We start from the raw sequence: 13,540 nt of genomic DNA, 5'->3' as shown, positions 1-13,540 counted from the left end.
CCGCGAGGGTTCCACCCCCCACTTCGCCACCAGAGTGACGTCCCTCAGCGGAGCAGACTTCTAAAAGTTCTGATTTTGTGCTCCGGGGCTCTATCACTTGCCAGAAGCGGCCGACCGAGGCCCCTCCCCCGCCGTCTATCCTCCCGAATATCGCCTCGGATTCACTTCTCCGCACGTCCTACCTTCCAGAAAGTGGTCGCTTTTCTGTTCAGAGAGTTGTTGCTATTCTTTTCTTCGATCTCCTGTTGAGTTTGTAGGTGTTCAGAATGGTTTGATCCCTATCCAGCTGAATTCCTGAGAGGAGACGAAATCCAGGTCTCCTACTCCTCCGCCATCTTGCTCCGCCCCCTGGAAGCACATTTTTAAGCCAGAGCATTTATTGACTTCACTTGAAAGTATAGCTCTAAAAAAGTATTATTTGCATTTATAAATGATTATTAGACAGAGTGAATGGGATGGAAGAATAGTTTGTGTTTCAGAGCTAAGTAATGTCCTCAGAATGATGCTCTGGCTCTACATATGAGGCCTGTTTTTCACCAATGCCAAATGGTGCTTCATTGATCCTGCGTTAACACTTTATCTTCCAAAGGAAGAGGAGCATGCTTGGGTTTGTGTCCAGACCTTGGGACAATTTCTGCGTAAATGAAAAAATTGAATGATGATCTCTTAGATCTTTCTTCTCTAGGTTTTCAAGGTTCCAAAGGAACACATTAAATATCCTTGTTACCCAAATTCAGTAGAGAGATGTTTCCCCTACTAAATTTCTGTACTTCATTCTAAGGTAATACAAGGGTGCAGTCAGATCCTAACCTGGACTCCAGCATGAGAGTGAATGAGTATTCTGCTTGGCGTCATAGGCAATGTTGACTGAACCTCACTGCACCTGTCAGCCGTGGTGTTAGGCAGCACCTGACTATATTAAGGCTATGGTTTCATCCAAGAATTTCTTTTTAATATTCTAAGAATATATTTCTAGCTGATTCATTCCTGAAACAGGATGAACAATATACCTGGGAGCAGTATGGCTGCCTGTTGCTGTAGTACCTATATTAATTATTTGAGTGCATGTTTCTCCCATTGCAGTAATTCCTACCTTAATGATATTACTTGCATGATTATGCTCCATAAGTACATTTCTAACTGTCCTGTAATCTGTGATGGCAGTGACCCTTTGCCTTTGCTTCTGCTCCAGAATGTTGTGAAGGCTGTGGAGGGAGGAATGGGGTGGAAGTGGAGAGACTTGAACTGGCTGCCTCAGAAAAAGCAGATTTGAACATCCTCCTATCCCACCTCATCCACCCTACTCCCTGGCCCTTAGGACAAATGCCTTTCTGTGTCTACTTGTCCCTCAGCTTTTGCCACCAGGTTTGGTCCCATTTCAGAGTGCCGCATCCATGTCCAGCACTCTGAGCAGACTTTGTGCTCACGGGAGTCTGCTGCAGCCTCAACACTTTCACTGTCATTACTCACCAGCAGGGACTCATTGAAGCCCTCACTTGCTGAAGTCCCATTGTCAGGAGTTAATGACTGCTCTGAGCATCTGCATCAACCTCCTTAAACCAGCCTGTTGTAAGTAATGTTGTAGATTTGAGGCTCATCAGGGTCACGACTAAGACAGTCATTACATAGGCCGTGGTGTCTTCAAGGCATGATTGGTGCATCTGGTAAGTCACGTCTCTCTACAACCCTCCAAACAGTTTTTTTCATCTTATGGAATTATAAATGTGCCGGAATTTCATGATGGGTTTGCCATCTCTCTGTTAGTCTCCCCAGTGAGCTGTGAAATGCCCTTTATAGGAAGCCCACGTGGAAGCAGCTCCTCCTGATTTGTGGGCTGCAAACAGGGTGTTGTTGGTCAGAGTAAAAGGGGCTTTATATTTCATTCATGTTGCTAAGGACTTAGGGCTGAGAGAATAACTCAATTCATATGATGGAGGGTGAGTTCTTTCTCAGTGCATCTGGTCTCCGAGTACCCTGAGCATCCTTGCACTAATTTGCTAATCTCCAAAAATATTTTGAGAAAAGGTTGAATGCCACGTCACAGGCTCTGGCTTTCTTCCCACCCCAGGAACAACGGCCTTTCCATTTTAAACTTCCACATTCTCCCTAAGATGAAGAAGGATATTCATTCTCACAGCTTTGATTCAGTGGTGTACTGGAAATTACAGCCAGGACAGTTAGGTAAGGAAATGAGATAAAAGGCAGCCAGACTGGAAAGTAAGAAGGAAAGCTATCTATAATCATAGACAACATGATCTTGTATATAAAAACCCTAAGGAATTCCCACACTCACAAAAAAACTCCTATTAGAATGAAAACATTAATTCAGCAAAGTTGCAGGATACAGGATCTATATACAAAATTAACTGTGTTTCTATACACTACAATGGACAATGTGAAAATGAAATTAAGACAGTTTCATTTATCAAAATGAACAGAATATTTAGTAACAAATATAACCTAGAAAATGAAAGAGATACACTGAAAACTATAAAACGTTGCTATAAGAAATTAAAGAAGACCAAAATAAGTGGGAAAATGTGCCATATTCCTGGATTGGAATACTTAATATTGTTAAGATGACAATATTCCCCAAGTTGATCTGCAAATTCAATAGGATCCTTATCAAAATTCCAATGGCGTTTTTTGCAGAAATGGAAAAGCTGATCCTAAAATTTGTAGGCAATTGCAATAAACCTCAAATAGCTAATACAGCCTTGAAAAAGAGCAAAGCTGGAGGACTCACAGTTCCCTATTCAAAACTCACTACAAAACTACAGCAATCAAAACGGTATTGGTGCTGGTAAAAGGTTAGATATATAGATCAGTGGAATAGAATTGAGAGTCCAGAAATAAACCCATATATCTCTGGTCAACTGATTTCCGACAAGGGGGTCAAGACAGTTAAGTGGGAGAAGAATAGTCTCTTCAACAAGTGAATGATGTTCATGTGAACATCGTGTGAAAAGATGTTCAACACCATTAGTCACCAGGGAAATAAAAATCGAAGCTATGGTGAGATACCACTTCACATTCACTAGAATAGCTATAATTTTAAAAAACATGAAAAATAACAAATATTGATGAGAAGTGGAGAAATTGGAACCCTCATATGTTATTGGTAAGAATGTAAAATGGTGACGCTGCTATAGAAAACAGTTTGTCACTTCCTCAAAAGTTAAAACATAGAATTACCATATGAACCAGCAATTCCATTGCTAGGTATATGCCCAAAAGTATTGACAATAGAGTAGGTATTCAAATGAAAACTCGTACACAGATTTGCATAGTAGCACTATTCACAGTCACCAAAAGGTAGAAACAATCCAACTGTCTATCAGCTGATGAAAGGATAAACAAAATGTGGTATATCAACACAGTGGAATATTATTAGGCCATGAAAAGGAATAAAATACTGCTACATGCAGTAATATGGATAAACCTTGAAAACCTGCCAAATGAGCAAAGCCCGGTAAAAAAAAAAAACCCACCACATAGTGTATGAGTCCATATTCTGAAATACCCAGGGCAGGCATATCCATAGAGACAGAAAAGTAGATGAGTGGTTGCCTGGTGGGCAGGAATGGAGAATGACTGCTCATGGGTAGAGGGTTTTCATTTTGGAGTGATGAAGATGTTCTCAAATTAGATAGTGGTGATAGCGCACAATTTTATGAATATACCGAAAACGACTGAGTTGTACGCATTAAAATTTTATTTATTTGAAGAGGAGCACGAGTAGGGGGAGAAGCAGACTCCCCATTGAGTAGGAAGCCTGACTCGGGGCTTGATCCCAGGACCCCGGGATCATGACCTGAGCTGAAGACAGATGCTTAACCAGCTGAGCCACCCAGGCATTCCTGAGTTGTACACTTTAAAGGGTATTTTATCACATGTAAATAATATCTCAATAAAGCTCTCCCTGGTGATCTGGTGGTTAGTATTCAGCACTCTCAATAACGCTCTTACAGATAACAGAAAGAAAAAGAAGTAATTAAGATAATCTGGCAACATATCAACTTCAGTATAAAATAAAGTTCATATAGTGTTTCTTAAAATCAGTCAGTAAACCAATCCCCCATTTTTCCTGAAGCAGTCAGACAGTCTTCATCAGTTTGAAGGCTAGCAGAGTTCTTCCTCACAGATGCAGGATTAATTGCAAGCAATCATAAAAAACAGTGGAGGCTCTCCTTAGAGCTGAGGGTTGCAGTGACTCTCTCTGCCATCTGCCTGATGTTCTGTCACTCCTGAAATCCTGATTTCATGCAAATGGTCAAAGCAGCTCCTGTGGCCATCAGAAGTTCATTTCAGGGTTCTCACTCCCTTTTTCCTTTGCACGCTGCTGTCAGGGAAACTCAGTGTCTTCTCCATAGCATATTTCATGGTGAGAAGTACTAGGTGACTTTGTTTCTCCAGCTACAGAACCCAATTACTCTGTCCTGTCATATTTCTTCTGGCCTTGGTAACACAGTTACACCCAGAGAGGTCACATTTGTCCCCCATTTACAAAAATCTCTGCTTTTTCTCCAAAGAGATCATGCCATTCTTGGCCCTTTTAACAGATAATGTGTAGTGCATACCACATATTCTTTGACTCAGATCTTGAAAGGAATTTTTAGCTTTCTTCTGCTGTGTTTTTTTTTTTTTCAGTGACTCTTCCAGAAGCACAGTGCTCATGACATGATCTGCTGTACTCTTTTTAAAAGGCCGTAATCCTAAAGGCTTTATTTTTATCAACAAAAAGTCCTGTCTGAACCAATGTAGAGTATGAAGAGGCCAGGTAGCAGCTTGTGGTGTATAAAGGGTGTCTTTTGCACAGAGCTGGAGGAGCAAAGACCTACTAGCAGAAACAAGAGGCCAAGGCTTTGGGGCTTTGAGGGATCTGTTCTTCTGGTAACTAATTTTTTTTTTTTTTGTCACTCAGCATTTCTGAGCTTCCATAAGAAGGAGTTAATTGATACTTACAAATATGTCCTCAAGGTACTGCAGGATTGTAGCTACCTTTTTAATTGTTAAAGTTTAAATTATATGCAGGGTTAGAGTTAAAAGTATCCTTTTGCTTTCAGATATTTTGGTAATTAGTAATTCTACTTGGGCGTGGAATGGGTTGAACCTTTTCATTAACCAGATTAATGAGATAACCAGATCTGAACATTCTCCCTTTTACCAAACAAAAGACCTCCCTCTAGAATTTTCTAGATAAAAGGCAGGTATCTTCTCTGAAAAATAATGAAGTTATTCATTATGTAGCATTTTATTTTTCTTAAAGTAAAAAATTAGAGGAGTTCAGTGATTTTGTACACATAAATTTTATTTCTTAACAATTCTGTTTGGCCTTCTGGAAGGTCTGAGTGACTTTAGGTGGAATAACCGGATCTGTTTGCTCCTAAGGAGCAGGCGCGAGTCCGCTAAGGAAAGGCAGGGAGACAGATGGTCGGCTATTGTGTTACAACCATCATCTGCTGGGCCGTGAGCAAATATTAAGTGAATAATATATATGTAATTGGTGTGAAAGTACAGTTGCAACATTTCTAATTCCCTTTGAACGATGGCTACTTCTTGAACATTTGTGTTTCATAGAATACTATATTGAAATGTTTTTGTTTACAGGGTTAATCCATTTTAAACTGCTTTAAAGTGAACATTTTCCCCCATTTTTGACACCACTGTGCAATATTTTGAATTGAAATGGCCTGTAATGGCCCTTTTTTTATTTTCCATAACAACACGAGCACTAAATTATAGCTGTGCAATTATGTAAACAATGGAAATGCTTCCAGAATGAATCCTTCCTTTTAAATTTTCATTTTGTGTAATTGTTGGAAGGTTTGGAGCCATAATAAACAAAATTATTTTACACATTTATCGTTCTAAAGGTCAATTATAAGAGAACTAAAGAAACAACACTATGCAAAATGAATAAACCAATTTCTGTTGCCATCACCATATGTTTTTCTTATCACTTATGGTTTTTCCAGTTACTGTGTACATAGCATTCAATTAAAGCGATTCATTTACCAGGCTGAATGTGGTTTGTGTTTATAGAACAGTGCTTTGGAGGAGAGGAAACAACACGCCTCTATTTGAATTACCTGATTTTTTGTGAGATCAGTGATAAGAGACAGATGTTCTCACCAGTTACTTTCTCATAAGCCGGAATCTTTTGATAAGCTGCAAATTCACAATTATCATCGTACAATCCACTTTCACACTCAATGTGTAGCATGCATGCGGACTTTTAACCAAAAACAGGAGAAAAATACTACTTTGGTGGTCTGTTTACTATATGGTAGCATTTTGCAGAATGAATTTTATTTCCTTTGAACAAAACCGTGTGAAAGAGTTTTATCCGTGCCTCACACTGGTCAATTTTCAAGAATAAACTTGATTCCTGTCCATTTTTCATTGGGCTTATTATATTTTAGTCTCTTTAGATTATGGAAAAAGAAACTAATTTTTGCTACCAGATTCACTTGTTTCAGGTAAATTCTAGAACTGAGAAGAATGAAAGCTAGAAAGTCTAAACATACCATTTTCCTGTTTTTATTTTATTATTTGCCTTAGAAATTATATACATTATAGCTAATTGCTAGGATGCTTTGCTAAGAATGTTATCTGAGAGCATTAATTTCTAGAGCTTTTTAGTATCTGGGATAATGTAATCTGAGAGGCTTATTTGTGCCACCTTTGAAATCTTTTGCTCTTTTTGAATATCAGCAAAATAATAGTCCACTGAATTCTACAAAGTAAATCTACAAAGTAAATTCTAGAAAGTAAAATTCTTCAGAGTCCTTCCCTTTTTGAAAAAAAAAATTTTTATTTGTTACTCTATTTTTGCATGGCCCTTTTCAGTTTAGAAAGTCATGTGTTCACATCTATACCATTAGATATGACTCCGTATCCATCTTTAATGGAAGAGAAACATGAAGCCCTAGGCATGGCAAGATCTGCCCACAGTCACATACACTAGGCCTTGAACCTAAGCCTCGAGGCCCCAGCCCCAGAGCTCTTTTCATCACACCAGGGTTTTGAGTGCAGGGGCATTTCCCGCCAGTGGTCACAATGGAGGTTTCACTAAATAGCATCTAGTCACCCAGTAAGAACAATGGCCCCTCCTCACCTCCACCGGTCCCTGAGACCTCTCTCAGGTAGGCCAGCTGGAGCGGGTACAGAACTCTGACAGCACCCTGAGGATCAAGCCACCCTTCATAACAAGGGGAGCCTCGGGATGCCTGGGTGGCTCAGTCGGTTGGGTGTTTGCCTTCAGCTCAGGTCATGATCCCAGGGTGCTGGGATCGAGCCCCGCATCGGGCTCCCTGCTCGGCGGGGAGCCTGCTTCTCCCTCTGCCTGCAGCTCTGCCTGCTTGTTCTTTTTCTCTCTCTGACAAATAAACAAACAAACAAACAAATAAAAACAAGGGGCGCCTCTGTCAGGCAGTGGTATTTAACAAAAATGCGGTAGCCTTGGTTTACTGTTAGTGTTTTGACAGAAGGGTTATTTTCTATTTGTGACATAGGATACTGGTTTTCCAGAATAATCTTATTTAAGTTAAAAAAATGACTTGCTTTCAAAAACAGACAAATAATGCTCACTTTGGACATGGATATGGCAAAAGGCATGAGGTCCTACATGAATAATTAACATTTGGGAAGCACCGTCCTGTTCCGTCTATAGGTGAAGCCCTGGAGACTGTGTGGCAAGTTTCAGTCTCCAGATTTTTATTTTCCGGAGATTCCAGCGGTAGCTGTGATCTTACCATCTGGAGGGGAAGGGGAAAGAAAGATTCTACTAGCAATGAGTGGAACCCTTGGTGGATATACCTCTGTTGGGAATATGCAGTGGCTCTCTTTTGAGCACCACACAGTTATTCCTAATTTTCACATGTTATCACAAAGAGAGAATCTTTGGGTTGTTCCATTTCAGCGTGGATAAGCAAAATAAGCAGGCATATGGCCATAATTTGGCTGACTGGCCATATAGTTCCCCCTTTGACTCCCACATTACCCCTACCCCAGTGCTGCCTTTAACTGGCGACAGCTAGCCAGGCCCCGCTTCTCCTCGGGGCTCTGTCATATGTGGGTGGCAGGGTAGGGTAGGCTAGCCATCTGTTATTTTGCCCTCTGTTCCCAATCTTCTTGCCCATAGAAACCGGTTCCGTTGAAGTGACTGGCCCGCATCCAGGGGGTGGGGAGCCGGGCGAGTTTATCTCAGCTCCACGCATTTCTGCTGTCTTTAGCATCAATGGCAACTTCGTAATTTTTTGTGAATGCCCCATTTACAGGGCATTACCTTTACACATGTGAATCTTGTGAGGCAAAATGGATTTCATGTACAGATTCTGGCCCTAGCTTATTAAAGGATTCAGTTCACAATTCCCACAAACTTGTCCCAGAAAAGCATTTTTTGAAAGTTAAAACTCTAAATTCCAGTGGTGAAAATGGCTTATATTTAAGTAATATGCCAAAGATTTTTAAAAATTGACAGGGTTCAAAGCTTAGTTCCTCATCTCAACAGATGGAATTAGCACACACATAACAAAGTTAACAACATGGGTGTTTGCATTATTAATCTTCAGATGCATGGCATTCTGCTACCTTGCTGGCCAGGTTTGCACGAATCCTTTCACTGCGGGATATGTCAACAGAAATGTGCTCCCATCTGCTGCTGGGTAGCTTGATGCCTGATATTCCGAGACAAGGCCCAGCACAATGCGTACCTCTGTGAGTAATTACAGGTGTGTGGTGAGGAGCCCAGGGCATTAATCAGAGGCTTAATTATGAAAAAGGTGGATCTTTTGTTCCACTCTTGGAGCATGAGTTTACTACACACTTTCTAAACTGCAGCATCCATCTGCTGAGCCCCTTAGAATGTTTACTTTGGCTGATATGGACCCTAAAGTGTATCAAAGGACGTGATTAAAGCGGGGTTAAACATTAACTTGGGAGAAGTGTGGGTCAGGTTTTTCTTTCCTTCCTTCCTTCCTTTATCTGTCTGTCTACTTATCTATTTATTTTTGTTATAGGACGAATTCTGCTGAAATGCTAAAACTTTAAATTAGTACTTGCTAAACTATTGACCATAGCTGAACTCTAAAAGAGTAAGCATTGTACAGTCATTTTAAGGATATAAACAGCACAATTTGTAGAAACTAAATGAATCCACTGTGTAAGGAAAAAAATAAGTCTTTACTTGGGAAAAAAAATGTATTGTGAACACAGGGGCGCCTGGGTGGCTCAGTTGGTTAAGCGACTGCCTTCGGCTCAGGTCATGATCCTGGAGTCCCGGGATCGAGTCCCACATCGGGCTCCCGGCTCGGCAGGAAGCCTGCTTCTCCCTTTCCCACTCCCCCTGCTTGTGTTCCCTCTCTCGCTGTCTCTCTCTCTCTGTCAAATAAATAAATAAAATCTTTAAAAAAAAAAAAAAAATTTATAAAAAAAAAAAAAAAAAATGTATTGTGAACACATAAAAATTCTCTTTTAAGATTACAAGTTGTGAAATGAGGTTATTTTTGTCACGAAGGACTTATGTTAGAATTTAGCATGTTGCTACTACTTTGCTCTAATTTAATGAAATTAAATCCTGGATTATTTTAAAGGGCTTCTTAAATAGCTGCACTGAAATCTGAGAAAAGAAACCAGACTTTTTTTTGTATTTTGCTTCTTACTTGTATTTTGGGACTAACTATAGGTTGAATAACTACAAGACACATAAAGTCTAGTACTTCAGTATGTTTGATTAATGTGCATGGCCTAGAACTGCGTAGAAGAAGTTTGTGGTGCTCTGACTAATCCCCCCCCCCCACACACACACACACTTGCACAGATGGCTACGGAGATGTGTCCTGGCCGTGGGTGGCACAAACGCTGTCCAGTAGTGGAGCCCTGCTTTGCCCCAGGCTGGGACGTGGTGGCTGCCTCACAGCAGAGCTGGCGGCCAGGGGCCAACCTGCCCCCCACCAAGGACAGGCCGTTGTGGACACAGCAACACCAGGTGTCTGGGCAGTTGGTGGTCTTCGTGCTGCACCCCGTGTAAAAGGCAACTGCTGTATTTGCACTTTGACCTCATGATCACACTTGTACCCAGAGCCACGCCAACTCCCTGAGCTTAGACTCTGACCACACTCCATTCATTCCCATTGTTTAACACAGAGAGTTATCCAAAGAGTGAAAATTTCCAGGTCTTTGCCTACTTGAAGACTTTTTAATGTAATAGTGTGCTTTAACTTTTGAAAATGGAAGAATTCTGGAAGTGATAGATGTTTGCATGTTTTATTTGTGTATCTACCTCGACACTCCTGTAGCTTGTCCAAAGAGCTCACCTTAAGGTGGAAGACAGAAGGAGTGGCTAGTCCCAATGCCATGACTTAGATTTTGTCATCTTACAACTTAGTGTCCATTCTCTTACCTGTAAAATGGGTACAATAGGCCTTGGACCAACTCATCTCCCAGTGCCCCTTTTACTGAAAAATTTCTGTGACCTCTGTTCTCTCAGATTATCACACAGTGGCCATATGTACCAATGAGCTGACGACTTTGGAATTTTGTTGTTGAAAATTACAGTTGTGTTTTCTTATCTTCCCTTTTAGGATATCTTAAACACCATTATAAGGCACTGTCCACCCCGCTTCTTCTCCCTGGGTTTGCCTGGCTTCTCAATGCTGGTGGGGGACTTCATCACGGCCGCTGCCAGGGTCCTCAGTACAGACACGCCGGCGGTGAGTATGACAATGCTCAGCATCCAAACTCCCAGGAGGCTTCACAATCGCTAACAAGGTTCAGATTTCTCCACTCTTAACAGGTGTTGACTCATTAGTGCAATGTGAAACTGGGCTCTCGGGTAGATGCCCTGGCAGCTGATGTGTGAAATTGTAGGATAAGATGACACACTTGTATTGGGAAGGCGTTTCATCAAAAGGCCAGAGTGTGAAAAATCATATCCTCACTAATATTTCAGCACATTTACACAGTCAGAAGCAGGACTTATCTCTTAGAGTCTATTAGCATTTTCCAGTAAATGGTGGCACAGAGGAGATGTCTTAGTAAAGACAGAATTTTAAGTGTGCATTATCAATAATTTTTTAAATTGTTATCTTGCTTATTATAAGTCTAATAGAAAATATTTTTTAAAAAATGTTAGAAATGTTAGAACACAAATTTTAAGCAGATAATGAATATATATTATTAATGTGCAATAAAACTCTGACAAAATTCTTGTACTAAAAAACTAGAATCAAGTAGACTAAGTGTGAACATTCAGGGCTGCAAAAAGAAATTATTTGCAATCTCTACATTTACCTCCACTATTAGGGCAATGTGTTAATAATGCCTTTTGAGAGAACACTCTTCTACATTTCAGTTTAAAGGGCCTCTCACTTTTGTGCTCTATACAACTGTTACCTGTTCAGACTCATTGTTTTCCTCTACAAATGCTGTGAATGAAATTAGCTTTATTGTTTGCCAGGGACTTGTATTGAAATCAATATGAGCATCTAGCTATGTAAATTTTATTTGGTACATTGTTACTTTTTCACCCTACTTATTTCTCCTGTGCAGGGTAAATTCAAACTCCAACCCTGGATTTTAAATTAAGTTGTTTTTTAATACTTTATGTAGCTGGTATTTCACACTGGTATTTTCATGTGCTAACTTCTTATAAGGATAAAGTAAAAAGCAAAGAGAAGGGAAAAGAGACAGGAGCAAAAGGGAAGGATGAAAGAAAAGAAAGGTAGAAGAAAAAAAGGAAGAAAAATATTGGGTTTGTTCAACTTTTTTTGTGAGGAATATGACAAATTTTTATGCTTCTTTATATCTGAAAAAGATTTTAGGATAATCATTCTCAAAGAACCTTCAAATCTGGGGCGCCTGGGTGGCTCAGTCATTCAGCATCTGCCTTCAGCTCAGGTCATGATTCCAGGGTCCTGGGATCGAGCCCCTCATCGGGCTCCCTGCTCGGCAGGAGGCCTACTTCTCCCTCTCCCTCTCCCCCTGCTTGTGTTCCCTCTCTCGCTGTGTCTCTCTCTGTCAAATAAATAAATAAAATCTAATAAAAAAAAAAGAACCTTCAAATTTATTTTTAAGCATTTAGATCAACACTGAAGAAGCTCACAGGGCACAGGTAGGAAAATCATACTTCTTTATTGATGATTTCCTTACTTGCTATTAGAATTTCCTGTAAAAATGCTGGCACCCTTTCTAGAGATAATCATCCATGGTGGTCATTCTCGGTGAAAATTTATCTCTTGGCTAGATAAGCTGTTAAAGTAGCTTCCCCAATTTTTTTTTTCAAGAAAGAGAACATGTGGTCATGCGGAAGTGAGAGTTATATGAAGGAACAGTAACTCTGAATTACTTTGAATTTCTCTCTTAGTTTAAACTTGAAGTTTAAAGTTGTAGGGGAACAGGTGAGAGGTGTTTGGATGGGGCACACCTACTCACTCAGAATTTTTGGTTAACACAAGTCAATTACAAGTTTGAAGTACCCCTGCTATGCAGATCTGCCCCACTGAGGCAACTGGGGAAAGACATGTACATGCACGGGTCCCCAAGAGATAGGCAGGAGCTTGTGCTCAGTAAATGTCCTTTGTAGTAGCCGAAAACTACAACTAATCTAAATGTCCATCACCAACGGAACAGATATAGTGTGCACATAAGATAGCGTGTTACTTATAATCCCCTTCTCATGCTAGACCCTGGAGCTCTGTGTGGTCAGACCTGGCTTCCATCCCAGTGTTGCCTTGTACTGAACTGGTTCTCTACCCTAGACAATATGCTTAGGTACACAGGCCTCATTCTCCTCTGTGGAAATTGGGACTCACCACAGGCTCAGTGCTTAGGCCAAAAAATTATTTAGATTTACCATATTCATTGAATAAAGCTGTGTAACAATTCCTTATTTTATTTAAGCTCTAATGTTTTATATCTGATTATTACATAGTCTAGCATGCAATCTAAAAGTCCACAGCTCAGGGGCGCCTCGGTAGCTCAGTTGGTTAAGTGTCCGACTCTTGGTTTTGGCTCAGGTCATGATCTCAGGGTCATGGAATTGAGCCCCACATCAGACTCTGCACTCAGCCTGGAGTCCGCTTGGCCCTGCCCCTCCACCTCTGCCCCTCCCCCCTTGTAAATAAATAAAATCTTAAAATAATCTTTAAAAATTAAAGTCCACAGTTCAAGCCAGGCTCACATGACACAATAATTAAGGCCACTCAGGGAAAGGAATCAATGAAGTCTAAACCAAGATTGGTGGATAAAGGGCAGCAATTAGAGAGGACTGACAAAGCAAGGCTGTTTGAGAAACATTTACTGTGGATCCACTACATGCTGGGACCTGGCCTGGATGAGTATGACAGGGCCCCTACCTTGAAGGAATCAGCTGGGTAAACTCAGTGTTAATATCTGTGCATAAGTTTCTAGCAGCCACAGTAGAATCACATCCAGACCCCAGAGGGATGGCAACAGAGGAATAATTCTTTCTGCTTTGTGAGAGGTGGAGGGGAAGAAGACCTACATTAGAAAAGTCTTCATGGGAGAAGTGATGCTG

General features: G+C 40.6%; 1 protein-coding gene across 13 annotated transcripts in view; it reads left to right on the top strand.

The window, feature by feature from the left end:
* RALGAPA2 (Ral GTPase activating protein catalytic subunit alpha 2) overlaps positions 1 to 13,540 on the top strand; it is a 336,447-nt gene that overhangs the window by 178,358 nt on the left and 144,549 nt on the right. For all 13 annotated transcript variants that reach the window (XM_032419573.1, XM_032419574.1, XM_032419572.1 and 10 more), the window contains one exon: positions 10,587 to 10,715. In XM_032419573.1, coding sequence (XP_032275464.1) covers positions 10,587 to 10,715 — 129 coding nt within the window. The remainder of the gene's footprint in view (positions 1 to 10,586; positions 10,716 to 13,540) is intronic.

The sequence above is a fragment of the Phoca vitulina genome, unplaced genomic scaffold, assembly GCF_004348235.1.
Source record: "Phoca vitulina isolate PV1807 unplaced genomic scaffold, GSC_HSeal_1.0 scaffold22, whole genome shotgun sequence".
NCBI lineage: Eukaryota > Metazoa > Chordata > Mammalia > Carnivora > Phocidae > Phoca > Phoca vitulina.
This window is presented reverse-complemented; position numbering and strand designations above follow the sequence as displayed.